Source organism: Pelmatolapia mariae, linkage group LG18 (assembly GCF_036321145.2).
Source record: "Pelmatolapia mariae isolate MD_Pm_ZW linkage group LG18, Pm_UMD_F_2, whole genome shotgun sequence".
Taxonomy (NCBI): domain Eukaryota; kingdom Metazoa; phylum Chordata; class Actinopteri; order Cichliformes; family Cichlidae; genus Pelmatolapia; species Pelmatolapia mariae.
Window position 1 is genome coordinate 11377804 of NC_086243.1, and position 25289 is coordinate 11403092.

The following is a 25289-nucleotide window of genomic DNA, read 5'->3' on the forward strand; positions in this document are numbered from 1 at the left end:
GCTGGTAATCCTTGTCCCAGACAAGGTGAACTGGTCATTTCTTAACTGAGGTTCTGTAAATCTACAAGGAGCAAGAGCCCCCTACAACATAGCCCCTGGGATCACAGGGACACACAGACTCCCCCACCATAGTAAGGTGGAAATTCATGGAAGGGACTTGTGACAAATAGTCATCATAATCATTTTGGCCATAATCATGGAGTCCTAATTATTTATTTAACGAAAAATAAGGCCATGATGCAGAAACACTGTGTGATAAATTATACACACTCTTACTGCTTCTACAGGAATTAAGAGGGTACGTACTGGCCAGATGCTGCTAATCAAATGCACTTGATCAACTGTGAGCACCAATATGAAAGCTGATGTTTTGGCAGGGAACATTCGGGTCTCAGTCTCATTTCATTCCATTGTGTTTGGAAGCAAAATGTGATTTACATTGAAAACATAAATAAACGCATAAACTCAAAATGGGTGCCACAGAAAGCATGAAGAATAATAAGCATGATAAGTAACAATAAGCATGAGAAATTCAGAATCTAAATCAGTGGAGCACATACCCAGTGTTCATTAAACATACCACACAGCAACAAACACTCCCAGAAAATAATTGACAACCCGGTTTCTAAGAATCACTTGTGAATGCAGATTTCCATGAATGCAACCATCAAACAATGCAACAGTGCAGGCAGAAAATTAAACCGTAATGCAGAAACAGTGTGTGGAAAAAGTAAGCACGCGCTTACTGCTTCTACAGGAATTAAGAGGACAAGTAGCAGCTAGGTGCTGCTAATCCAATGCACTTGATTAATTGAGCATCAGCAACGTTATATGTTAAAGTGCAGTTAGAAAAAGACTGAAGAAAAATGGCTTGTTTGGAAGATTTGCCAGAAGAAAGTCTCTAAAAGTAACCTCTCAGCACAGCTCAGGTTTGCAGAGTTGCATCTGAACAAACTACAAGACTAGTGGATCAATGCCCTCTAGAGAGTAGACCAAACTGGAGACATCCATAATGCACAGCTCCATGTTTGGAGTAAACCGAACACAACATATCAGGACAAACACCCCATACCAACTGTGATGCACGGCGGTGGAGGGGTGATGATTCAGGCTTCAGGCTTTGTTTTGCAGCCACGGGACCTGAGCAACTTGCAGTTATTCAGTTGACCATGAGCTCCTCTGTATATCAAAGTATACTAACTGTCTGACAGCTAAAGCTTGACTAAAAGTGAGTCATGCAACAGAAGGTTTGTGAGAGTACCTTAAAAAAAACTTTGCATAAATGGATAGCCACAAACCTCAATGAGCTTTAGCAACGCTATAAAGAAGTAGGGGCTGAAGTTCCTGAACAATGATGTGAGAGACAAATGAAGTCATACAGAAAACAAGTACTTAGTTGCTTAACTTTGCACACACTGTTTCCTCATTTCGGCTCAATTTGTATTAAGAAAAATAATTTTGCTATGTCCCAATACATAAAAAACTGGAACTGAATGAAGGTGCACTTTTGTTTTGCATTTATCTAGTAAGTCACTGCACTCTACAAAGAATTAGTTCCATATACAGCCTCTCTTAAGATCATGTCCCATATTTTCTTATATAAATTAATGTTTATTTATAAACTTGAGAGATGCTGGTAGCAGAGCAACTCTAATGGTTTCTTTACTCAATACTTTTGTGTTGATGGGAAAGCAAATATTTCCAGCATGTCAAACAATCTCTTTGTGTTAAACACGACATTTCTTAGACAGATACCAGGAAAGCAAAATAATAGTCATACATTTCAGTCCAGTCTAGATGAGGTGCGCTCACTTGTTTCAGGTCATAAAAAAGTGTTTTCTTTGTGGCAGGAGGACAGTCTGGTTTAATGACCGTGGATGATTTCCACCCTACATATGAGGCATCGATGGGCGCTGTGTATGTTTACACTTCCTCATCATTGGCCAAGCTGTTTATCAGAGGCTTTCTCTTTGTGAGGGTGTTGTGTGAGGTGTGTGTGTGTGTGTGTGTGTTTCTACTAGAGACAAAGACTAGCACCATCTGATCAAACCAAGCTGCCTGTTCTGCATTCTCATGTAACAACAGGGCTCGGAGATTCTGAATATAAGCTGGTGGATAATTTGAAGCTTAGCTTTTCTCAGCTGTATATATTTCAGAAGCTCCAGCCTTTCTGTTCTCATTTCTTTTGTTGAGTTCTTCTTAAGAACTCTGTTAGTCTAGAGGATGTGGTTCAGACTGGGGTCTGTTGCGTGCTATAAAGTCGAGCACTAGTTCCCTTGTGGAACTTTCTAAAACTGCTAAGTAGAAGTGCATGCCAAGTATGTCTTGCTCCCATTACATAGATGAATATGTATGATTAATAAGAAAAAAAATCACACTTTTAAATGGAAATAGCTGGTGAGATTTCAAATGAATGACAACTACTTAAAGCACATTCTTGCTGACCTGATCTCTAATATTAAGGAACACAAGAAGCTGGAAAAAAAGCAAGGGCTGAGAGAGGAGATCGAGAATATAATGAGCATGAATACGGAACCCAAATTAGTTTGCTGCTGTTGGTACACACCCAGTGCCCACAGCTACAAACACTCCCACAAAATAACTGACAGCCCAATTTCTAAGAATCAAAGCTCGAACTCTGCAAACCAAACTTGTTACTGCAGATTTCCACGAAGGCAACCATCCGATGACAATGCAAACAGATTTCCCACAGGTGTACACAGGCTTACCATTTTCTCTCCTGACTATACTGTGTTCCATCAGTGAAGGCTGCCCAACACTTACAGCAGTAATATTTTCAGTGTTTTATCCTCCTGGCTTCATGTATAATGCATTTACATGACATGGTACTCAATAAGCGTGAGCAGATATGGGGAGGGAGATTGCTGATGCCTCCATCTTCAAAGTTATAGAGTAGTTTCTTGTTAGTAATTGAATGTTTTTACATTACTATTACTAGTGTACTAACAGTGTTGTGCATTTCTTGACAAGTGGAAGGCCAAGAAGAAGATGGAGCATTAAAAAAGTCTACCAAAGAACTGACACAGGACCTGAGAAAGGCATCTGGCGCTTCATTTAATCTGTCTACTGTTCACTGAAGCCTCGTCAGCAATGGTCTCAGTGGAAGGGTGGCTATCAAGCAGCCATTCTTAAGGAAGAAAAATGGGGAAAAGGATGAGGTTTGACAAATAACACAAGAACTGGACTAAATCTGTGGCATCTGGTTTTATGGCATGATGAATCCAAATTAGACATTTTTAGTTCAAATTGTTGTCAATGCATGTAGGAGAGAACTACATCTGTGTCTGCAGCCATCTGTAAAACATGGCGGAGGCTGTTTAATGGATTGGTGCTGCATTTCAAACTGTGGTGTTGGAGATCTTGTCAAAATTGATGCAATTCTGAACACAGAAATGTGCCGATTTTGACCCACCATGTAATAAATACCATCTGGAAAACATAGAACACTCTTCCAATCATGTAAAAGCAAATCTGGATAAATAACACATATTGGAACACTATCAGTCATGGATTGACCTCCCTAGAGCCCAGACCTCAACATTATTGAAGCAGCGTGGGATCTTCTTGACAGAGAACAGAACAAAAGGCAGTCAACATCCAAAGAAGAGCTTTGAATGTCCTTAAAGAAGCCTGGAGAACTATTCCTGAAGACTACTTAAAGAAATTACATGAAAGCTGACTAAGAGAGTTCAGGCTGTGCTGAAGAATAAAGATGGTCTTTCAAGCTTGTTAGAATTGTACAAACTCTGTTTTTCTTTTATAAACTGTGTTTTCATGAATGTTTGCACATGTTTTAATAAATTTCTGCACCTATTTTTCTAGGAAAATATAAAAACAACAACTATATTTTTGCACAGTATAGTGCCTGACTGAGTTTGTACAAACAGTCATAAGAGAACCTTTGCAAAGCTAGAGACCTGTATGCCAGGGTTAACCACAGAGATTTGCACGAACACAGGCTGTCTGTTTGGCACACGAGTTTAACCACAGAAGGCAAGACACTGGTTAACAGCGTTTATCAGGTAGAACACACTTAACTGTGCACTGCAGACTACAATAAAGTAATAACCCTGTTGTTTAGAAATACGAGATCCTTGTTTGCTCGTTGTCACATCAGGATGTTGGCTCTGTGGGTTGTTCTGCTTTTATCAGGCACTGAAGTTGAAGCAGAGCTGCAGGCTAACAAGATTAATAAGAAAATAAGGTTTGAGTTCCTGTTTCTGTTCTATCTGCTCACACCACATTTCAGCTGTGTTCTCATGGACTTCACGTGTAGCAGTGCTTTGTCACCAGGTGGGGGATTGTCATGTGACTACATATGGTGGAAGCACAACTATTTGTGGTTGACGCTGCTGAAAGGTCATTGCTATCTCCTTCGACAGCCCTCCACAGTCACCAAGCTGCAATTTACTGGCTTTTCCCTCATTCAGCTAAACCTTTACACAGAAGGAGTGGGACTAGAGAGGTTTCCTAGTTACTTATTTATGACAATTCAGGTTTTAAGACATTTGGCTCTGTGCCTGCAGCAGCTTTGGTTTGGCCGACACACACTGTTGACTATTCAGTTCCTGCTATGTCAGAAGCAACTCAAATGTGGTGGCAGAGGGAAAACTAAGAACCAGTAAGAAGAAGGTGGGGCATTGGAAGTTATAAATAAATACAGTGTGGAAACTGGTTTTGAAAAACATTGGACATGATTTTCCAGGTTTTGCACAGTCTCTGAGGCTGTTTACACATGAACCTTCCTGTGTCCAATGAGTGTCAGGATAACAACCTGTCATGGTTCTGAGTTTTTGTAGAGTATTAGGTTTTTTATAATTTCATTAGTTTTGGTTCTTTTTTGATTTTATTTTTTATTACTTGTTGTGTTTCTAGTTTCCCTCTGTCTTTCACATTTTGTTCAAGAGCTTTTACAAAAATTTACCATTAGCTGTTAAGAAATTACAGAACTTTATAAACACCTCGCCATTTTTAGAGACTCAAAATGCATTGGACAAAGTAAAAAAGTCTTAAATATAAGGATTGTTTTTTAGTACTTCATGAAAAATCCTTCACAGTCAGTGACTGCCTGAAGTCTAGCCATGGACATCACCAAATGCTGTGTTTCCTCCTCTTGAGATGTTCTGTTAGGCCTTTACTTCAGCCATCTTTAGCTGCTGCAGGCTCTGTTGGGTTCAAGAACAGCCTGATTCTTTGCATTGAGAGAGACTTGGGTTACTTTGCAGCATTATTTGGGTCCTTATCCATTTGCACTTTGAAGTGATATCTGATCAGTTTTGCAGCATTTTGTCTAAATCTGAGCAGAAAGTATAGCCCTGTACACTTCACACGCCATCCTGCTACTTGTACCAGCAGTCACATAATCAATAGTCACTGATGATCGTATTTCACTGGTGGCCATACATGCATGTGCCACGACTCTGCTGCCACCATGTCTGACAGATAATGTGACAGACTTCAGATTATAAGATGTTTGTCCTTCTTCATACCTTTCTCTTCCCATCATTCTGGTACACGTTTACCTTGGTTTCGTCTGTCCAAAGATTGCCTCTGGAAAAATACAAACAAGTGAATTTGTCACAGAGTAAAATACATATTTGATCCCCAAGCAAAAGGCAACTTAGTGCTTGATGGAGAAACCCTTGTTGGTGAGCAAACTTACAAATTCAACAGGACATCAAATTGATTTCAAACTTAGATGTTAGCTGTTGTGAAGGTGTTTTTCTTAGTCCACATTTCAGTCACATCTTGATTGTCTGATGTGCCTCTGTTCAGAGACAAAATGGCAAAACAAGCAAACAAACAAGCAAACAAACAAACAAGCAAACAAACAAACAGTGTTTTTGTCAAACAAATTGTGGAGCTAACTGTATTTCAACTGTATTTCCAGATTTGTGTCACCTTTTGCATTTTGAAGTTTTTGCATTAGTCTGAAGTAAAGGCTCAGTTTTTTGTATTTTGGTCTGCCTCTGTGTCTTGCATTTGGGTCGAATAAAATCCATCTACTACCACGTTATCTTTTATTTGATTAATAGGTGCAAACATAAAAGTCCATAAATGATTTTACAGCTGTGTCACTGTATTTCTTGACTGGATGCACTGACTAAACCGATTGGTTCTTCCAATCTGCTTACCGTGTTTACACTAAGCCTGGGTTACTTAGCAGCTCCGCAGCTGCAAAGTGATGGCTGCCAAATGTTTGCAAGTATTGCTGCACACATGAAAGATGTGCTCAGTCTGATAGTGATCTCATGTGAGTCACCATTGGTTGGGTCTGAAGACTGACACAAATCTTAAGCTAGGACATCAGCAACTGCTATGTCCTAGAACTGTTGTTACTAGTTCCTGTGCATCAGTTCTGACTCTGTTAAAGTGCCCATTAAGAGTCTGACAGTGCTGTAAGAATCAATCCATATTGCTTAAGTAGGCTACTCTTTTCATATGTCGACTCAGTAAATGTTAGGGTGTTGTTTCATCCTATCTAATCTCAAAAAATGAATGTGTATCTCTTAAAACAGAACCATTCTTTGGGTTAAATGGTTTTTTTGTACATGTAGTCTTTTCAGGCACTAGACTGTAAGAGAAGAATAAGCCTCCGATGATGAGAGTCTAATCCATTTTGCGGTGGTTGCATTGTCACAGAGGATGTGCATCAGCCAGCTGTCGGTGTGTGGCACAATGAGCCACAGGCAGCATTTCAGCTGACACGTCACGCCCTGCTTAATGATAAGACCACCGGGTCTGGCACCAGTGAAGTCCCCCTGCCTGATGCAGATAAACATGAGTTTAAAGTGGTGAAGCGGATTTCTCACTTATAAACGAATTGCCCACAGGAAAGAAAGTCACAGATTCAATGGCACAGATGTTTCCTCTTTTCACCTCTTCATTCAGCTGCTTCAGTTAAATCGACTTATTGTAGGTGTGCACAGACACTTAGAGAAACATCAGCTGAGGAACAACTACACCACAAACTGTGCACACAATTTTAGACAGTTTTGCATACTTGATAAAATATCCGGTTAGCCATGTTTACCACCCCAACCCGCTTCCTTCTCTCTTTGGCTTGTAAAACAAACCGAAGCTTTAATCAGCTGTTACCAGGTTGTTTTCTCATGTAGTTGCTGCAACAATCTAATTAAGCATTAGTCAGCTGCTGTAAGTTTGATACAGAGAGGAAGCGTGATCTTTCATCTGTCCACTGAGTTCTCAAGAAGCCTTTGTAAGTTCACACTGCATTCTCAACTTGTGAGCCATGTGTAAAGAAAAACAAAAAACAAAGCGTGATTACACCAAAATATTCTGCATGATATTATGTGAAACTTTCTAATGTATACACATTTGCAAGATGCACTTTTTAAAAACTTTTTATGTGTGTATAACATTCTCGCCAGAACAGAATCTCGAAGCAAATTCACCCAAAGGTCAGACTGTAAAATGTTCAGAGAAACTGGGACAAACCTGAGACTCTACAGGCCTCAACTAGCATTTAAAATGTTAAAGTTTATGACAGTTCAGTTAGAAAAAAACTGAACAAGTATGGCTTGTTTGGAAGGGCTGGCAGGGGAAGGACTGCTCTCTTTAAAAGAACATGCCAGCACAGCTCAGGTTTGCAAAGCTGCATCTGAACAAACCACAAAACTTTGCACCAATGTCCACTGATTGAAAAGACCATGCACCATGTTTGGAGAAAACCAATCACAGCATATCAGCACAAACACCTCATACCAACTGTCAAGCACGGTGGTGGAGGAGTAATGATTTTGGCTTGTTATCCAGCAACAGGACCTGGGCACCCAGCAGTTATTGAGTTGTTGATGAACTCTGTATACCAAAGTATTCTAGAGTCAAATGTGAAGCCATCTGTCTGACGGCTAAAGCTTGCCCCAAATTGGGTCATGAAAGAGCGCAATGATCCCAAGCACAGCAGCAGCAAATCTACAACAGAATGGCAGAAAAAGAAAGGAATCAAAGTGTTGCAATGGTCCAGTCAAAGTCCAGACGTCAACCTGATTGAAACACTGTGGCGGGACCTTAAGAGAGCTGTGCATGAATAAACCAATGAGACAGACTGATAAGTCATAGTGAAAGTAATTACTTCAAGTTATTGCTGCTAAAGGTGGCTGTACAAGCTATTAAATCATGGGTGTACTTAACTGTTCACACACCGTTTTTTGTTAAACAAATAACAACAAATATGCAACACATTGTTGTTCATCTGACATTATATTTAAAGAGAAGGTATGGACCAGGTGAGTTTTTAATTGGTGTCATTAGAACTGAAAGAGGGTGCACTTTCTGTTTCGCTGTACCTGTTGCAAAAGAAGAAGTACAGCAGGTAGAGGCTGGGTGTGACTTATGCAAGCATGCCTTCAAATGTGAGTGGTGTTTTCATGTGTGCAAATAGTGAGATGCCCCGTGGGTTTTGTGCACCATGGTAACAAAGCCAAAAGTTGTTTTACATAATGTGTTTATCTTGAAGCTAATGAGACCGAATGAATGTTCTGAATGCTCTCGTTTAGAGGTATGTGTGGTGTCCTGTATCTGCAGGGGCTGGCTGGTTTATTCAAACAAGGGGGAAGTTGAAGTGTCACTAACATCTGTACTTCAAATCAGCACACAGTTGTCTTTTGAATATAGCCGCTGACGCTGTTTCCCAGTATCTGATTTCCTATGATACCTCTGCATTATAGGATGTCAAAGGCAGACACATTTCTCTGCTCTTGTTTTTTCCAGTCACACCGATCTCAAGCCAAACCTAAAGTCACGCATTCAGGTGCTACTTCTAAGAAGCCATTGCATGCTGACCTTTGTCCCTCCCTACCTGAAAGCTTTATAATCTGCGCTGTGCAGTCCACAGTCGTGTTGGCACAGCACTGTAAAGGCAAACTTTCTTCCTGAATCATCACAGCACAATCCTCTCTTCTCAGAAAGCTTCTCTCCGCCTGACACTCCCCCAGCACCACTCCCCCTCCCCTTCCTCCTCCTCCGTCACGTCATCTACAGCACATCAAAACCATAGAGTGTCCATAATCGCCTCACTCCCGCATCTACGACCTCCATCGACTCATCTGCTCATCTCTCTCTCTCTCTCTCTCTCCTGTGTGATTCATCCTGCAAACAAACTGTGAGTTTCCCCCTTTTTCCCCCTCTCCCTCCCTCCACCCCACCCCAGTCTACGTGTGTGCACACGCTGTGGCATTTCTGCACTTTTAATTCTTGCATAATTTCTTTAGATCAAAGGTGAACAGCTCGCGATCTTAGCTGATAATCGCTGACTTTTCGCTCTCATGTAGCCAGGCAGGATTGGGACGTCTAAAGCGAGTGAAATTCCAGATGAGGAAAGTTTCCAGTTGTTGTTGTTTTTTCCCCCCTCTCTTCTTTTTCTTCTTCGTCCTGAGTCACAGCGGCCAGCGAAAGGGGCGAAAAGGAAGGAAAGCGTTAGAGTTCGTGATGGGAACTATTGCCGTCGATATTCTTTCGTATTGCTGCTGATCGTTATCGTGTGATTGAAATATGATTGAAACGGAAGCTTTGATTGGAACATAGTGGTTGTTAGGAAGTTATGCAATAGTCAAAAAAGAGGAAGAAGCAGTACAGACTTCATTCTTAACACAAATGCACTTTTTAAAAATGTAAATATGTCAGAGGTCTGCTGCAGACAAGCACAGCTGGTGGAAGATGCTCTTCCCAGCATATGACCCCCACCCCACCACACAGAGATGCAACATTGTGCTCATTACTGTGTTACATTAGCGTTAATATCAGTGCGTCTGTTTCCAGTTCATGCACTTTATGGGGTCTGGAGGTTTTGTCCATGATGCAGCACTTATTGATCAGTCTCTTACAGGAAGTCCTCTCAATTTTTTTCCTCCTTCACTGAAAGCTGAGCTGCAGGCCGCTCGATTAAGACACAGCACTGCAAACATCGCAGTAACAATAAGTGGTGATCATGATGCGTGATTCCTTGGATTGTGTTTGTTTGGTATGATTTAAACTCTCAGTAACATTAAATATTTCAGCCTGCGTGATGAGCACTGTGTAGGTTTATGGTTTTACAACAGTAGAAGTGGACGTGGTCAGAGCTGCGTAGTTAGAGAAGTCTTAGTCTGAGAGTACAGCAATAATCCTGCTGCCACACTTGTAATCAGGCTCTTGTGTAATCTGGACAAACTAGCAATCTGTACTGTATAATCTCTCAACTTCTTTGGAGCAAATGTTCAACCTTATCACAATATTCATTCATTTATTTAAGAAGAACCTCCTGTGATTTCCTGGACTCAGTGCTTCAGCTTTCTCACTGTGTTTTGTAGCAGTCCTGACATGTAGTATAACTTGATGTTATACAGTCACTCCATTATCAGCCATAAAAATATGATAGGACTTTATGAAGCACGCAATACAGGTCACGCAGTACTGTCAGCCTGGAATGTGGTATTGTTTATTTTAGTGGAGATATGATTTTCTGATTAAATGTGTGCTGATAATGGTACAAAGTTCCTGCATCAGTCATTTCTGAAAAACATAACTTTATCTCAGACTCTGGTGTCACAATATGCTGCATATATTATGACTTTTTAGAAACAACAAAGGGTTTCTCAGACCATTTAGGTTTTTTTTCAATGAGTTTGTGCAAAATAAATAAATAAAATATGATACGAAGCAGAGAGTCATTGATGTACGGTTCATGGCTAATATGATTATTGAAAGTTGGTTGACAGACGTCGAGCAGCAGTTAAAGAACCTGTCTTTCTAGTTCAGTGTATACAGTGAGTGTCCAAATATGGAAGAGGCTTAGAGGAGAGATAGAATGTATATTTATAAACTGCCGTGGTTAACCCACCTACGCCTACCCCCTTCCCCCATTGGTGTTAAGACACAATCTAGCGTTTGTTGTTCAGGAAGCACATCATAAATTTGGTTGCACAAAACAAGTTTTGCATTGTGTTTGTGAGCGCTCTCAGCAGCGTCTGTTGTGTTTCTGTCATTCTCAGAATGCTTTCTGTGGCTTTCCAGGAGTTCAATTGCAGCCACATTTTGCATGGCAAAAACATCAAAATTATTTTCTGTGTCTCTACCTGGCTTTCTTTAACTTCAAGACTATTTACTTCCTCTTTTTCTTTTTTCTTTTTTAATCTTTATTGTGTCTCAGAGCATCATGGTTAGCCATAAGGAGTTTGAAACTGCAGGGAAGAAGCCAGGGCTGCAGGTGTGGCGTATCGAGAACATGGACCTCAAGCCGGTTCCCAAAGCCCTGTACGGCTCCTTTTACACCGGAGATGCCTACCTGCTGCTCTTCACCACCTCAGCCCCGTCATACAACATTCACATGTGGTTGGGTAAGACATGGATGCTGCAAACTGCAGTCTTGCACTTTACTGCAGCTTTTGCTTAGTTTTGTTTGATTGCACCAAAGCAGATCTGTTTTCATTCCAGTTTGGCATTTTCCTTGGCTACAAACTTAAGTGATCTATTCACAGTTTTAAAAAGTCACTTCCTCCAGAGCTGCTGCGTTTCCTTGCAATTTTTAGTACTTAAACTCACAAACAGACAGGTGTAGCTTTGGGTTTAATGAGAGCAGATACCCTTGCTTCATCATGAGCTTGCACCACAATAGCCTGGTTTTGGAAACTACTTTAGGTTTTTAGATCTTAGACCTGAAACATCCTCCCTTGTGTGAGGAGCTTAAAGTAACAGGACTTTGTGAAATTCCTCTTGCCTGCACAGTTCCCTTTTTGTGGCTTAGAATTAAATTATGAGTGAACAGAACACTCAGTGATGTGCAACTTTAACCACCCTGAACAATGCAGCGAAGGAAAAGCCTATTCTCCACCCCAAACGTTTTTTTTCTCCTTTTGGTTGCATAACAAAAACAGACACATAAAACAAACCGCTGGATGACTCACATCTGGAATGCCCCTGCAGATCATTAGACTAGTTTTTTGCAGGTTTGCACAGTTCCCTGCCAGTCTGCATCCAATGCCATCCAACCATCTGCAACACATTACAGTCCTTATAACACTGGAACAGAATTAATCCTTCCGTCTGGGATCAATGTTAGTCATATAAAACTTGTGGAATAGTTTTATCCATGTTGTGTGCCATCTGACAGTAATAGCAGGATACAGAGAGGCTCTGCTGCTCATGTGGTTTATGTGATTATAACCATGACTCCAGTCCTGACTCAGAGGGCGCATAAGGTTACTGCTTGCACTAAAGTGCTGCAGATTTCTCTGTAAGAAGCTTGAGTTTTGAGCGTGAATACAAAGCAGTTGCAGGACTGTTTCTAGAACTAGCGAGTTACAACCATCTGTTTTCTGCAGGGGATGAGTGTTCACAGGATGAGAGTGGAGCGGCGGCCATCTTTGCCTCACAGTTGGATGATTTCCTGGGTGGTGGCCCAGTGCAGTACAGGGAGGTGCAGAACTACGAGTCCAACACCTTCCTGGGTTACTTCAAGTCAGGCATCAAGTACCAGGTGAGCTTTATGGAAGTCGGGATCTTCCATGCAAACTACAGGCGACTCTGGCAATCTGCAACTGAACAAAGCAATAAAAAAGGTTTTTGCCAACCAGTCACAAGATACACATTTTGCTCTAACAACTGACAACTGACGAAAACTGGGGTGAGGTGGGTTGACAAGGGGGTCACTGACTGGTCACCGCCAGCCACCGCCAGAAAAATTGAGCAACCACTCGTCAGCTCGGTGGGGAATACACATTTCCCCCCCCAAGACCGGTGGTTTTAAGGGGCTGTGACTGGAGCCTTATTTGGCTTCCCCTGTATTATTTCCATGACTGTCGCACGTGCAAAATGGCAGACAAGTTAACGTCACACCAGGTTTCATTTTGACATGTCTCTGAAGAAACTTTGATAAGAAAAACAAGCATTATTTTGACCTGAAAATCATGCAAAGCTACACTAGCAGAGTCCAAAAAGTGAAGCTGGTAATGAGCAAGTAAATGACAGGTTCCAGTCAGCTATTAAAAGGCAATTGATAGGAGAAGAGGAACCGCTGGTTTAAATTAGTAACTAAATAAGGGACATTTCTGTAATGATTTCTTGAAGTTTTTTTTTTCTGCTCCCAGTCCACTATTAAATAACAGAACCATAAAAATATATAAGTTCTGTAAACAGTGAGAGGTGTGATGACTAATATTTTAAACATAGAACAGTGATCTGCTGCAGAACTCTGTTTGACTGAAACATGTCTGCAGTGTTAATGATTACCAGTGTCCCTGTGAACTTTGCTGTTGAGATGAGCTGATGATTCTGAAGTTCAAAGAAATCATAGCATTCCCCCCTTTTTTCTATATCTCTCTGATGGTGTGTCTGATGGACTGATTGATTATAACCTAGGCAACCAGCCTCTGCAAATAAGGATACTGAGAAACACAAGCTAAACTACTTTTAACAGCCATCTGTTTCTCATAACCCCAACCCCCTTTGTGGCTTTAGTTAAATGTAATTAGCCTGAATGCTTGCTTACTACTTTTGTTGGAGGGTTCTGCTCTGCATATGTTGCAGAGTCCAAGCACACTGGCAGTCTTTGCCACACAGCGAAGCCGAAACAGAACCAAACCTCACCTTCTCGACAGTAGAGCTTTGGTAACTTCACTGTCAGTAAACTATTCTGACAATAAACAGAGCATGCGTTGTTGCCACGGAAAAAATTGCTACCATTTGACCAATAACAGGATGAATGTGGTTTTCATTTGGTGGTCAAAGTAGCCACGCCCCCCCCAAGAGTCTAACAACACTCTGTCTTCTGACCTCAGCAGCAGAGGATGAGTCACTGACTCTTCTGGGTGTTTTTTTTTTTCAAAGTCTAATTTAAGCAAGTTTCCTTTGTTGTTGTTTTCACCCATATTTCAGTAAAAACCACTTTAGTCAAATTCCATTGGCGGTAAAGCTCTGGATACACAACAAACACAGCAGAGGAGGCATCAGTGGTGGCAGGCATTACACCGAGTAAGGTCAGAAAGAGCATACAAATGAGGAACTGGGGTGAGGAAGGTTGCAAAGTAGCTTGCAGAAGGATCATGTTGAGGAAAATCACATTATGAGATTTTTAAAAGTCTACAAAACACAAACATTTAATTCAACTTCTATTTCAGTTCATTTTTTGTGTGGTTATAAACTGACAAGGATCATCATGTTGTTCTCCTTCAGCAGAGAGTATTTCTGTTACTCATTTTCTACGGTTCATTTGCATGTTTTCTAAATACTTGCTTTGTTTATTGGCTTTACCAAGGACGGCACATTGCGTGCTAATTCCATCCCCCAGGTACAACAGTGTTGCACACAACAATCTTCATTTTATCCTCAGTCATCATTGTAGTTTCTTTTCCGCCCATTGTCTTTGTTAACTCTGAGTGATGGCATGTGGTTATGCCATTAATTGACAGCATGTCTTAAGGAACCATTTGTTTCTTAAGATTTTACACTCCTGTGTTAAACTCATTTCACCATCAGCTGAATCCACACGTCCTCCCCTTGAACATTTGTGACTTACCTGGTCATTTGGCCTGTGTGTAGTTGTTGTAACTAAAACTGCAGCTCAGGTGTAAAGGTAGTTCATCTTCTCTTAAATCAGCTCATCCCCCGCATTGTTTAGATTTGAAAGAATATTCACAGAATAAAACTTAATGCAAATCATCATTGGATTTCACAGAAAGGGGGTGTGGCCTCAGGTTTCAAACATGTAGTGACCAACGGCGTGGATGTAAAACGTCTGCTGCACGTTAAGGGTCGCAGGGTCATCAGAGCAACAGAGGTGAATATGTCCTGGGACAGCTTCAACAAAGGAGACTGCTTCATCATTGATCTGGGAAAGGTGAGCTGGTTTTTTTTTAATTTGTGTGTGTTTGCTATTGTATATACAGAGTGTAGTTCAGCCTCTACAGTTTCTGTGAAATAGTTAAGGCTTTCACACCTTTAAACCTCCTTTCCCTGGTTTTCCCCTCCTGCAGGACATCTATCAGTGGTGCGGCAGTGAGTGTAACCGTTTCGAGCGGCTGAAGGCCTCAGAGGTCACCATCGACATCAGAGATAATGAGAGGAACGGCAGAGCCAAAGTGCATATGGTGGAGGAGGGGGACGAGCCGGCTCCCATCATAGAGGTCAGACACGCACATTCCTCACTTGTCTCCCTCTTCTAGGATATGTCACCACACTTTAACCTGAGAGGTGATCACTCGATAGCAGGAGCTTAAAGTGCAATTAATGCATTCGACTGTCACGGAGTTAGTCAGTGTGGGAACGACGATGCACAATGCTGGCCTTTGTAAGTGCTGCTCATACGCCAGCTCTGTGCCAGGGCAGCTTTGTAAACACTTCCTTTACAACAAGATGGCTAAACTCTAGAGATGCCTAATGAGATAGAGAGAGTTAGGGGAGGGCTGGTTTAACGAGCATACTTTCAATTTATAGAGATATTTTTTCATCTGAATAAAGCTGTGTTTATATTTGCACAAAAAAGCATTTTAATCAGTGCTAATGATGATAAACCTTTAGTGATTAATGCCTTTGCTTGTTGTTTAGGTTCTAGGACCAAAAACCTCCATCGCCCCCAGTACTCCGGATGACGACAAGGTGGAGACTTCCAACAGGAAGAAGGCTGCCCTCTACAAGGTGAGAAACACAAGTGACAGTCAAATAGATGTAAACACCCTGGCTTTGATACAAGGGTGGAAAGATTTCATAGCGAAAAAGAAATTTCATCTTATAATTATAAAAAAAAAGAAAAACAAATCAGAGTCAGTACCTGATGGGGCCTCTTTCCTTTTTTTTTTTTAGATCTCAGATGCATCTGGCTCTATGAAGGTGACATCTGAGGCTGCATCCAGTCCCTTCAAACAGGCCATGCTGTCTCCAGAGGAGTGCTACATCCTGGACAACGGGGTGGACAAGACCATCTTTGTGTGGAAAGGTGCAGCAAAACATTTTTGTGATAACACTTCTAATATTCTTGTCCTTTTTTTCGCACAAATTCTAACAAAGAAATGATTGGAAAGCGTGTGTTTACACCTTTTTGGTCTCTCTGATTAAGGCTACACATGTGAAAGAGGTATATTTAAATGCAGTTGGTTTTTGGCACTGCTGAACAATAACAGGAAATTTACAGCAGTAATTTTGTGTTTTATGACTGCACTGCAATTAGCCTCTTTACGTAAATATCTGCAGATATTTCTCACTCTGAATAACATAAAGGTGAATTACACCTCCTTTGTTTTATCTGATTCCAACAGGCCCTAAGGCCAATGCGTCGGAGCGTAAAGCAGCCATGGCTGCAGGTCAGCAGTTCATCACTGATAAGGGATACAGCAAAAATACAACGGTAAAGTCGGCATATACTTAGTAACTCAGACAAAAGAAAATACATTTGTAAATCCCACAGTGCAGCTAACCATAAAGGCAAATTTCTGTGTGACTTGCAGATCCAGGTACTTCCTGCAGGTGGCGAAACATCTCTCTTTAAGCAGTTCTTTTCCGACTGGAGGGATAAGGATGAGACCACAGGTCCCAGTAAGGCCTACACTATTGGCCGCATAGCCAAAGTGAAGCAGGTTCCCTTTGATGCCTCCACCCTACACACAAACAAAGCCATGGCGGCGCAGCACGGCATGGTGGACGATGGCAAGGGCAAAGTCCAGGTAGGAGGGTGTTAAAAAGTGAAACAATCGCACAGATAAACACAGTTGTAAGGTTTTATTTTATTTTTTTTAAATTGGGGTCTGGTGTTCTAGATCTGGCGTGTTGAGGATGGTGCAAGTGTGCCCGTGGATACCTCCTCCTATGGTCACTTCTATGGGGGAGACTGTTACCTCATCCTCTACAGCTACAGACAGGGATCACGGGAGCAGCACATCATATACACATGGTGGGTAAAACAGCAAAACATGTATAAAGCATATAATCTCTTTAAATTAGTATGAAGTAAAAGCTGTGGCAGAGTGTGCCACACCCTGTCTAAGATCTCTCTCTCTATCTCACACACTCACACACACAAACACACGAGTTAATGACGTGTTTCAGACTGTGTTGGTGCTACTGTGTCAGGCAGGGGCTGAAGTGCACGCAAGACGAACTGGCCGCTTCGGCGTTCCTCACAGTGAAGCTGGATGACTCAATGGGAGGAGCCCCAGTTCAGGTTAGAACCTGACCCACTAGACACCTCAACATCACATGCACAAAAAAAGTCTTTGTAGTCACAGAAAGACCCTGTAATGGAAACATTAGACCTTTGACTTAGAAATGTTAAAGAAACAATCTAAATAATGTGAGCAGTTATTGTATTAGTGTTATTTTTTTCCTTAAATGACTGACATGAACAGATAAAGGTGATATGAGATCCTTCATTGAGTAAGAGCTTATGGCTAAGATCTCAAACTACACTTAATGGGTCCATATAACGTTTATCTTTCTTTGAATCTGCTCATCATACTTCCCACGTAACTAGTACGCATCATTTTTAACTCATGGACTGTGTAACAAAGACTAAAACAAATATTGTCTGCCTGTCTCCTTCAAATTTATTAACTATTACAGAGGATTTAGTGTAGCTGATGAAAACTAATTGCCTCATAAAGATCCCAAAAGAAAGAAAATAAACACCGCCCAGGATAACCAGCAGAGGGCAGTGTTTCTATATTTTTTATTTTGATCCGAGCCAAACTGCAGCACGTTTTAATAGATAAGGTGCCATAACTACAGGAATTGCATTAAAACGTGGCTAAACCTTGACCCTCAGTTAGTGCTAGTTATACATCAAACTCAGCAATACATTAAGACATTTCTGAGATGTTATAAGCAGATTTCCTTACACGACCATGCCAACACAGCTGATATTTTTGAGTATTTTCTAAAAAAAACTAATTTATTTGAAATACTAGATAATAATCATCATGCAATATTGCTATTTAGTTCAAATATTTCACATTTTATTTAAGTTGTGTCGCATTTGTCTGTGGTATAAAAATCACTTAGCTTAAACTCAATTATAGTAAATATCAAGTGAGCACTGATCTATTTCAGTCTTATTATTCCTGCACATAGTGATACGGAACCTTAGAGTACCACTTCACTTTGGTTTTGGTAAGCCTAAGAACAAAATCTGTAGCTAATCTGGACTAGCTGGATTAGTCATTGCCTTTGCTGGTGAATTTTATTAATACCCAAGCTCCACCCACCCACAGGTGAGAGTGACACAGGGTCAGGAGCCTCCCCACCTGATGAGCATCTTCCAGGGCAAGCCAATGATCATCCACAGTGGAGGAACGTCACGCAAAGGTGGACAAACACAAGCCGCCAGCACTCGCCTCTTCCACATCCGGCAGAGCTCCTCCAATGCTACCCGTGCAGTGGAGGTAAGCTGGTTTGCAACACACTGTGTCTGTGTGTGTACATGAGAGTTCTTATTTGCTCCTCTCACTTGTGTGGTTCCTCAGGTCAAAGCTACTGCCTCCAATCTGAACACCAACGATGTGTTTGTGCTGAAAACCTCAAGTGCCTTGTTTGTGTGGCGTGGCGTGGGTGCCAGCGATAAGGAGATTGAAGCGGCCAAGCATGTGGTGGCTTTCCTGGGTGGTAGTCCCAGCAATGTGTCAGAGGGCAAGGAGCCAGGTGAGTCCCCAACATAAAACAAGTGAGAACTTTCCTTGTTTATTGCTCAGTACTCACCTGTGAGGAAAGAAACTCTGTGCCTTTTCTTTTATTTATCTGAAGATAAAAAAAGGAGGTATTTTATGGGAAATATTTAATCTCTGAAAAAATTACATTCTAATTTTTTTGATTTTGATTCACAATTGAGTGATAAAAGACTGTTTGGCTGTTTTTAAGTTACTTACAAAATGTAAAAGAGTATATAAGCTAAGAAATTACTTATGTAAAGCCATCAAATTCTACCTTTATTTGCCATTCACATTGATGCCTGATGGCGTCAGTGATACTGAACACTAACATTTCAGGTCTGATTATGATTACACTTAAAGTGCTGCTGCATCTCATTAATCAGTGGCCCAAAGAGGCTGTGTTTCACTTCCTGTCCAAACAAATGAAGCATCAATTTAGATGTTACGTGTACAGTGGCTTGCAAAAGTATTCGGCCCCCTTGAACTTTTCCACATTTTGTCACATTACAGCCACAAACATGAATCAATTTTATTGGAATTCCACGTGAAAGACCAATACAAAGTGGTGTACACGTGAGAAGTGGAACGAAAATCATACATGATTCCAAACATTTTCTACAAATAAATAACTGAAAAGTGGGGTGTGCGTAATTATTCAGCCCCCTGAGTCAATACTTTGTAGAACCACCTTTTGCTGCAATTACAGCTGCCAGTCTTTTAGGGTATGTCTCTACCAGCTTTGCACATCTAGAGACTGAAATCCTTGCCCATTCTTCTTGGCAAAACAGCTCCAGCTCAGTCAGATTAGATGGACAGCGTTTGTGAACAGCAGTTTTCAGATCTTGCCACAGATCCTCGATTGGATTTAGATCTGGACTTTGACTGGGCCATTCTAACACATGGATATGTTTTGTTTTAAACCATTCCATTGTTGCCCTGGCTTTACGTTTAGGGTGGTTGTCCTGCTGGAAGGTGAACCTCCGCCCCAGTCTCAAGTCTTTTGTAGACTCCAAGAGGTTTTCTTCCAAGATTGCCCTGTATTTGGCTCCATCCATCTTCCCATCAACTCTGACCAGCTTCCCTGTCCCTGCTGAAGAGAAGCACCCCCAGAGCATGATGCTGCCACCACCATATTTGACAGTGGGGATGGTGTGTTCAGAGTGATGTGCAGTGTTAGTTTTCCGCCACATATAGCGTTTTGCATTTTGGCCAGAAAGTTCCATTTTGGTCTCATCTGACCAGAGCACCTTCTTCCACATGTTTGCTGTGTCCCCCACATGGCTTGTGGCAAACTGCAAACGGGACTTCTTATGGTTTTCTGTTAACAATGGCTTTCTTCTTGCCACTCTTCCATAAAGGCCAACTTTGTGCAGTGCACGACTAATAGTTGTCCTATGGACAGATTCCCCCACCTGAGCTGTAGATCTCTGCAGCTCGTCCAGAGTCACCATGGGCCTCTTGGCTGCATTTCTGATCAGCTCTCCCCTTGTTCGGCCTGTGAGTTTAGGTGGACGGCCTTGTCTTGGTAGGTTTACAGTTGTGCCATACTCCTTCCATTTCTGAATGATCGCTTGAACAGTGCTCCGTGGGATGTTCAAGGCTTGGGAAATCTTTTTGTAGCCTAAGCCTGCTTTAAATTTCTCAATAACTTTATCCCTGACCTGTCTGGTGTCTAAATCCAATCGAGAATCTGTGGCAAGATCTGAAAACTGCTGTTCACAAATGTTGTCCATCTAATCTGACTGAGCTGGAGCTGTTTTGCAAAGAAGAATGGGCAAGAATTTCAGTCTCTAGATGTGCAAAGCTGGTAGAGACATACCCTAAAAGACTGGCAGCTGTAATTGCAGCAAAAGGTGGTTCTACAAAGTATTGACTCAGGGGGCTGAATAATTACGCACACCCCACTTTTCAGTTATTTATTTGTAAAAAATGTTTGGAATCATGTATGATTTTCGTTCCACTTCTCACGTGTACGCCACTTTGTATTGGTCTTTCACGTGGAATTCCAATAAAATTGATTCATGTTTGTGGCTGTAATGTGACAAAATGTGGAAAAGTTCAAGGGGGCCGAATACTTTTGCAAGCCACTGTAGCTAAAGTCTGTTGTGTATTCTTCTCTCACAGCTGACTTCTGGTCTGCTCTGGGAGGCAAAACGGTTTACCAGACATCAAAGAGTCTGCAGAGCGGGATCAGACCCCCACGTCTCTTTGGCTGCTCCAACAAAACAGGAAACCTCAGTGTAAGTCAGGGAGATAAATGCAGCTCAAACTTTTTTATTAGAGTGAAGATGTCACATCTGGCTACAGATCAGGCATTATGACCATCTCCTAATATTGTGTTGGTCTCCCTTTTGCTCCCAAAAAAAGCCCTGATCGGTCTAGGCTTGGATACCAGTAGACCCCTGAAGGTATGCTGTGGTATCTGGCACCAAGATGTTAGCAACAGATACTTTAAGTTGTCTAAGTTGGGAGGTGGGGCCTCCATGAAGTTTGTCCAGCATATCCTACAGGATTAATATCTGGATTATTTGGAGTCAGCATCTCAAACTCGCTGTTGTGCTCCTCAAACCATTCCTGAACCATTCCTGCTTTGTGGCAGGGTGCATTATCCTGCTGAAAGAGGCCACTGCCATCAGGGAGTACCGTTTCCATGAAAGGGTGCACATGGTCTGCAACAATGCTTAAGAAGGTAGTACGTGTCAAAGTAACATCCACATGGATGGCAGGACCCAAGGTTTCCCAGCAGAGCATTGCCCAAATATCACACTTTCTCCACCAGCTTGCCTGCTTCCCATAGTGCGTCATGCTGCCAGGTGTTCCCTGGTAAGTGATGCACATGCATATCTACATGAGATAAAAGAAAACATGATTCATCAGACCAGATCACCTTCTCCCATTGCTCTGTGGTCTAGTTCTGATGCTCACGAGTCCATTGTTGGTGCTTTAGGCAGTAGACAGTATTCAGCATGGACACCCTGACTTATCTGTGGTTATGCAGCCCTGTACACAACAAAATGTGATGCTCCTTGTATTCTGACACAGTCCTATCAGAACCAGCATGAACTTTTTGGGTAATTTGAGCTACAGTAGCTTATCTGTTGGATTAGACCACTAGTGCATCAGTGAGCCTTGGCCACCAGTAACCTTGTTGCTGGTTCACCACTGGCCCATCCTTGGATCACTTTTGATAGATACTGATGGCTACAGACCGAGAACACCCCACAAGGGCCTCATTAATCCTAATATGACCATCATCAAACTCACTCAAATCCTCACACCTGCCCATTTTTCCAGCTTCTAACACCAGCTTTGAAGACAAAAATGTTCACTTGCTCCCTAATATATCCCACCCACTAACAGCTGCCACGATGAAGAGATAATCAGTGTTATTCACTTCACCTGTCAGTATTCTTAATGTTAGGCCTGATCAGTGTATAGTGTTAATTTGGTAAGGACTGTGACATTTGAATGCACCTAAACCTGCAGGCAGTCAGTCTGAGCTTCCTTTTGTCCCATCTCTCAGGTGGAAGAAGTTCCTGGAGACTTCACTCAGTCAGATCTGGCCACTGATGATGTAATGCTCCTGGACACCTGGGATCAGGTGAGATGACCTTTCTGGCATGTGTGAAATGTCACTTTCAGAACTTTTGTAGGACATACTTTTAAAATTCTGACTTTTGAAATCTCTCCTGTCTCTAGGTCTTCATTTGGATTGGCAAAGATGCCAATGACGTGGAAAAGGAAGGAGCTCCCAAAATAGGTTTGTTACATTACAACTGAAAAAAAGTTGAAGATAAAGATAATTTTCAAAGCACACGCAAGATACTGTTTGACAGCATCTTGCATGTAAAACAGAATCAGTAAACTTATTGTGCTTAAGTATTTTAAGTTTCAAATCAAAAACCAAACACTTTAAGATCAGAGGTAAACACCACCTCTCTTCACATTCTCATCCTCCATCTCTCCACCTGTCCCTTCCCCTCTCTTCCTTCTTGTTGTGCAGCAAAAGAATATGTGGACTCGGATCCCTCCGGTCGCAAAGGAATTCCCATCACCACCATCAAACAGGGAGCAGAGCCTCCAACTTTCACTGGCTGGTTCCAGGCTTGGGATCCCAAGATGTGGGACACAGATCCATTGGACCGAATCCGTGCCCGCTTCTGAACACAGAACTCCAGGCTCTCCGTCTATGTCTGACTCCTTACCTATCCTGCAGTCCCTAATGCTGTTTTTATTCATTTTAATTTCAATCCCCAAGTGCCAAAAACCAATGCTATCGCCGTTATCACCCTTAATAGCTGCAACAGCGGCAACAGTGCAGTGCACTGGGCTTCATAAACAGGAATGAATCACATCTGCATGCAAACGATGGCTTCTGCTAGCAGTTATGTTTAATTGGTCAAAATGGTTGATTGATCATGTCCAAAAGCCTGTCACCTTTACATGTTTAGCAAATACTCACTGAGGGCTCTGATAGGAATAAGAAATAAGAAAATACGAAAGCCATTTAGGCAGCTGGACAAATCCTCTGTTTCTGTTTTTTTACTGTTCTACATGTGTGTTCAGAAGGAGCCATTCTCTCATGCTTTCTTTACAGTTTCTGTATCAAAACAGCTTACTTCTTTACTACACATAAATGCATGGTGTTTTATGATTGATAATGGAAAGTTGTACACTTGCTATGAGTTGCACTGAGCTTTTTTTGGGGGGGGGGGGGGAGAATCTGTGCTCATGAATTTAAGAGTCACACAATGGTAAATGGCCTGTATTTGTACAGCGCTTTTCTAGTCCCTAAGGACCCCAAAGTGCTTTACATAATCAGTCACCCACCCATTCACACACGCATTCACACAATGGTATGTGTATGTCACATGTTAAAAATGTACTAAATGAGATTTTCACATAGATGACTTTTAAATAAAGCTCACAGTGTTTCAAACTTGTGATTACTGAGCGTTCTTGAGCCTTGAAAGCCAGTGCACCGCACCACCAGCGTATTTATTATTCTGCCTACAGAAATCGTAAAGTCTATCAGCCACATCTCACTAAATGTTTTCCCTCTGTTTGATGGGGAATAAAGCAAAATGGGATCTTGTTGCAACACCAGTAGAAGTAGGAAGAAGAAATGAAAACTCTGCTCACAGCTGCACTGTTCTTCAGGATGGCAACACAGAAGTGGCCTTAGCACAATTTTTATTTTTTGCACTGCTGTGTATACTCACATTTGGGTACAGTCAATGTTATCTCCCCCAGGAGAGGACACAAACCCCGCTTCAGGGGGATCAAAAGCTAGTGTACTCCAAGTGCCAGCCCTTTAAAGCTTGGATAAATGGGAGGGCTGTATCAGAAAGTGCATCTGGCATAAAATCTGCACCAAATCAAACATACAGATCCAACCACTGTGGTGACTTCTTGGAAAATAAGGGAGCAGGTGAAAGGGCCTTCTTTAGTAAAATACAACCTAAAATCTTTGCATTACTGGAAAACCAATTTAAGATAAGATAAGATAAGTAGAACTTTATTTATCCCGAGGGAAATTCCTTCGTCATACACATGCACAGTGCAGCAAGAGAAACAGAGGAACAGATGAATAAAGATATACAATAACTAGAAAGTGCATTTTCTGAAGAAACTGCAGTGTGAATGCTTGAATCTGAATGTGTGCACTGAAATGAATTAATTGCTGAATTTTAACTTAAAAATGTTGAATGAGATGAAAAATACAGAAATTTGCACCTGAAAACAAAAGTGCTGAAGTGCTAAAAGCTGACAACCACACAGAAGTTGGAAAAGAGCTGAAAATGTTTTAATTTTAAATTAGAAAAACATAAGAAATGAGAAAAGAAAATTTAGAGTTAGAAAACATCTGAATGAATATTAAAAGTTCATATTCTTTGAATAACTGAATGACTAAAATGTGATTCCTCCACATGGATCCACACAGTTTAAAAAGTTTGTATCTATGAGCCTTGAAAGACACGGTGCTGGGAACAGAAGAACGATGGCGATGTTTTGAGGGTAAAAAGATATCTGCAGAGGAAACACTGTGGACACAGCAGCAGTTTAAAGAGAAGTGTTTAAGATGAATCTTGGCACAGTGAGAGACAGAGCTCGTTAGGCAGGCAGGTGTGAGCCTGGTTGCTATAGTGACTGCACCCAATGGCTCCATACACACGCTCACAGACATGCACCTCACTTTTGCTGCTTAAAATGAACAGAAAAGTCAGGCCGAAACAAATCGTTCCCAAATGAAAAGTACACGTCGTATTGACAAAATTCTTTCACCGTGAGCACCAGCAATGTCTAGTCTACTCAATTCTCGGTTTTCATGCCTGTGGAGTTTATTATATGGACGTGGTGACAGTGTAAAGACACCATGCTCTTCTGATTTTCAAACGAACTTTCTGAGCCATTTTAACATTGGAGTCTATGGAGGAGTTGGAAGGAGGAGGCTGTGCTTTGGTGACATTTATGAAAGAACCATAACACCTAGTACAATAGTAAACACATGGATGAAAGAGGACAGCGATGGCTACGTTTTGAGGGTAAAATCATACCTGTAGAGCAAACGCCGCGGACACAGCAGCAGTTTTAAAAAAGATTTTAAGATTAATTATTTTGCTTCTCTCACTCTGCCAG

At 41.5% G+C, this 25289-nt stretch overlaps 1 protein-coding gene across 2 annotated transcripts; it reads left to right on the plus strand.

Annotated features, from left to right (window-relative positions):
* The first annotated feature begins 9042 nt into the window (after nt 1-9042).
* Nucleotides 9043-23589, plus strand: scinlb (scinderin like b). Of its 2 annotated transcripts, XM_063461936.1 has the most exons (18): nt 9043-9145; nt 11171-11357; nt 12342-12496; nt 14273-14305; nt 14693-14854; nt 14991-15140; nt 15562-15651; nt 15817-15949; nt 16269-16357; nt 16458-16673; nt 16767-16900; nt 17080-17170; nt 18216-18386; nt 18468-18642; nt 20775-20890; nt 22174-22251; nt 22350-22410; nt 22654-23589. In XM_063461936.1, the coding sequence occupies exons 2-18, from the start codon at nt 11177-11179 to the stop codon at nt 22812-22814; spliced, it is 2196 nt and encodes a 731-aa protein (XP_063318006.1). In that variant the 5' UTR covers nt 9043-9145; nt 11171-11176; the 3' UTR covers nt 22815-23589. The 2 variants fall into 2 exon arrangements, with proteins under 2 accessions (XP_063318006.1, XP_063318007.1); XM_063461937.1 differs by lacking the exon at nt 14273-14305.
* The last annotated feature ends 1700 nt before the right edge of the window (nt 23590-25289 follow it).

What these genes read in the sequence shown, in the direction of transcription:
- scinlb (XM_063461936.1), top strand. Translation starts at nt 11,177, where the DNA reads ATGGTTAGCCATAAGGAGTTTGAAACTGCAGGGAAGAAGCCAGGGCTG. An exon ending in GACCATCTTTGTGTGGAAAG is followed by an intron (nt 15,950 to 16,268) that starts GTGCAGCAAAAC and finishes TGATTCCAACAG; the next exon opens with GCCCTAAGGCCAATGCGTCG. An exon ending in GATACAGCAAAAATACAACG is followed by an intron (nt 16,358 to 16,457) that starts GTAAAGTCGGCA and finishes TGTGACTTGCAG; the next exon opens with ATCCAGGTACTTCCTGCAGG.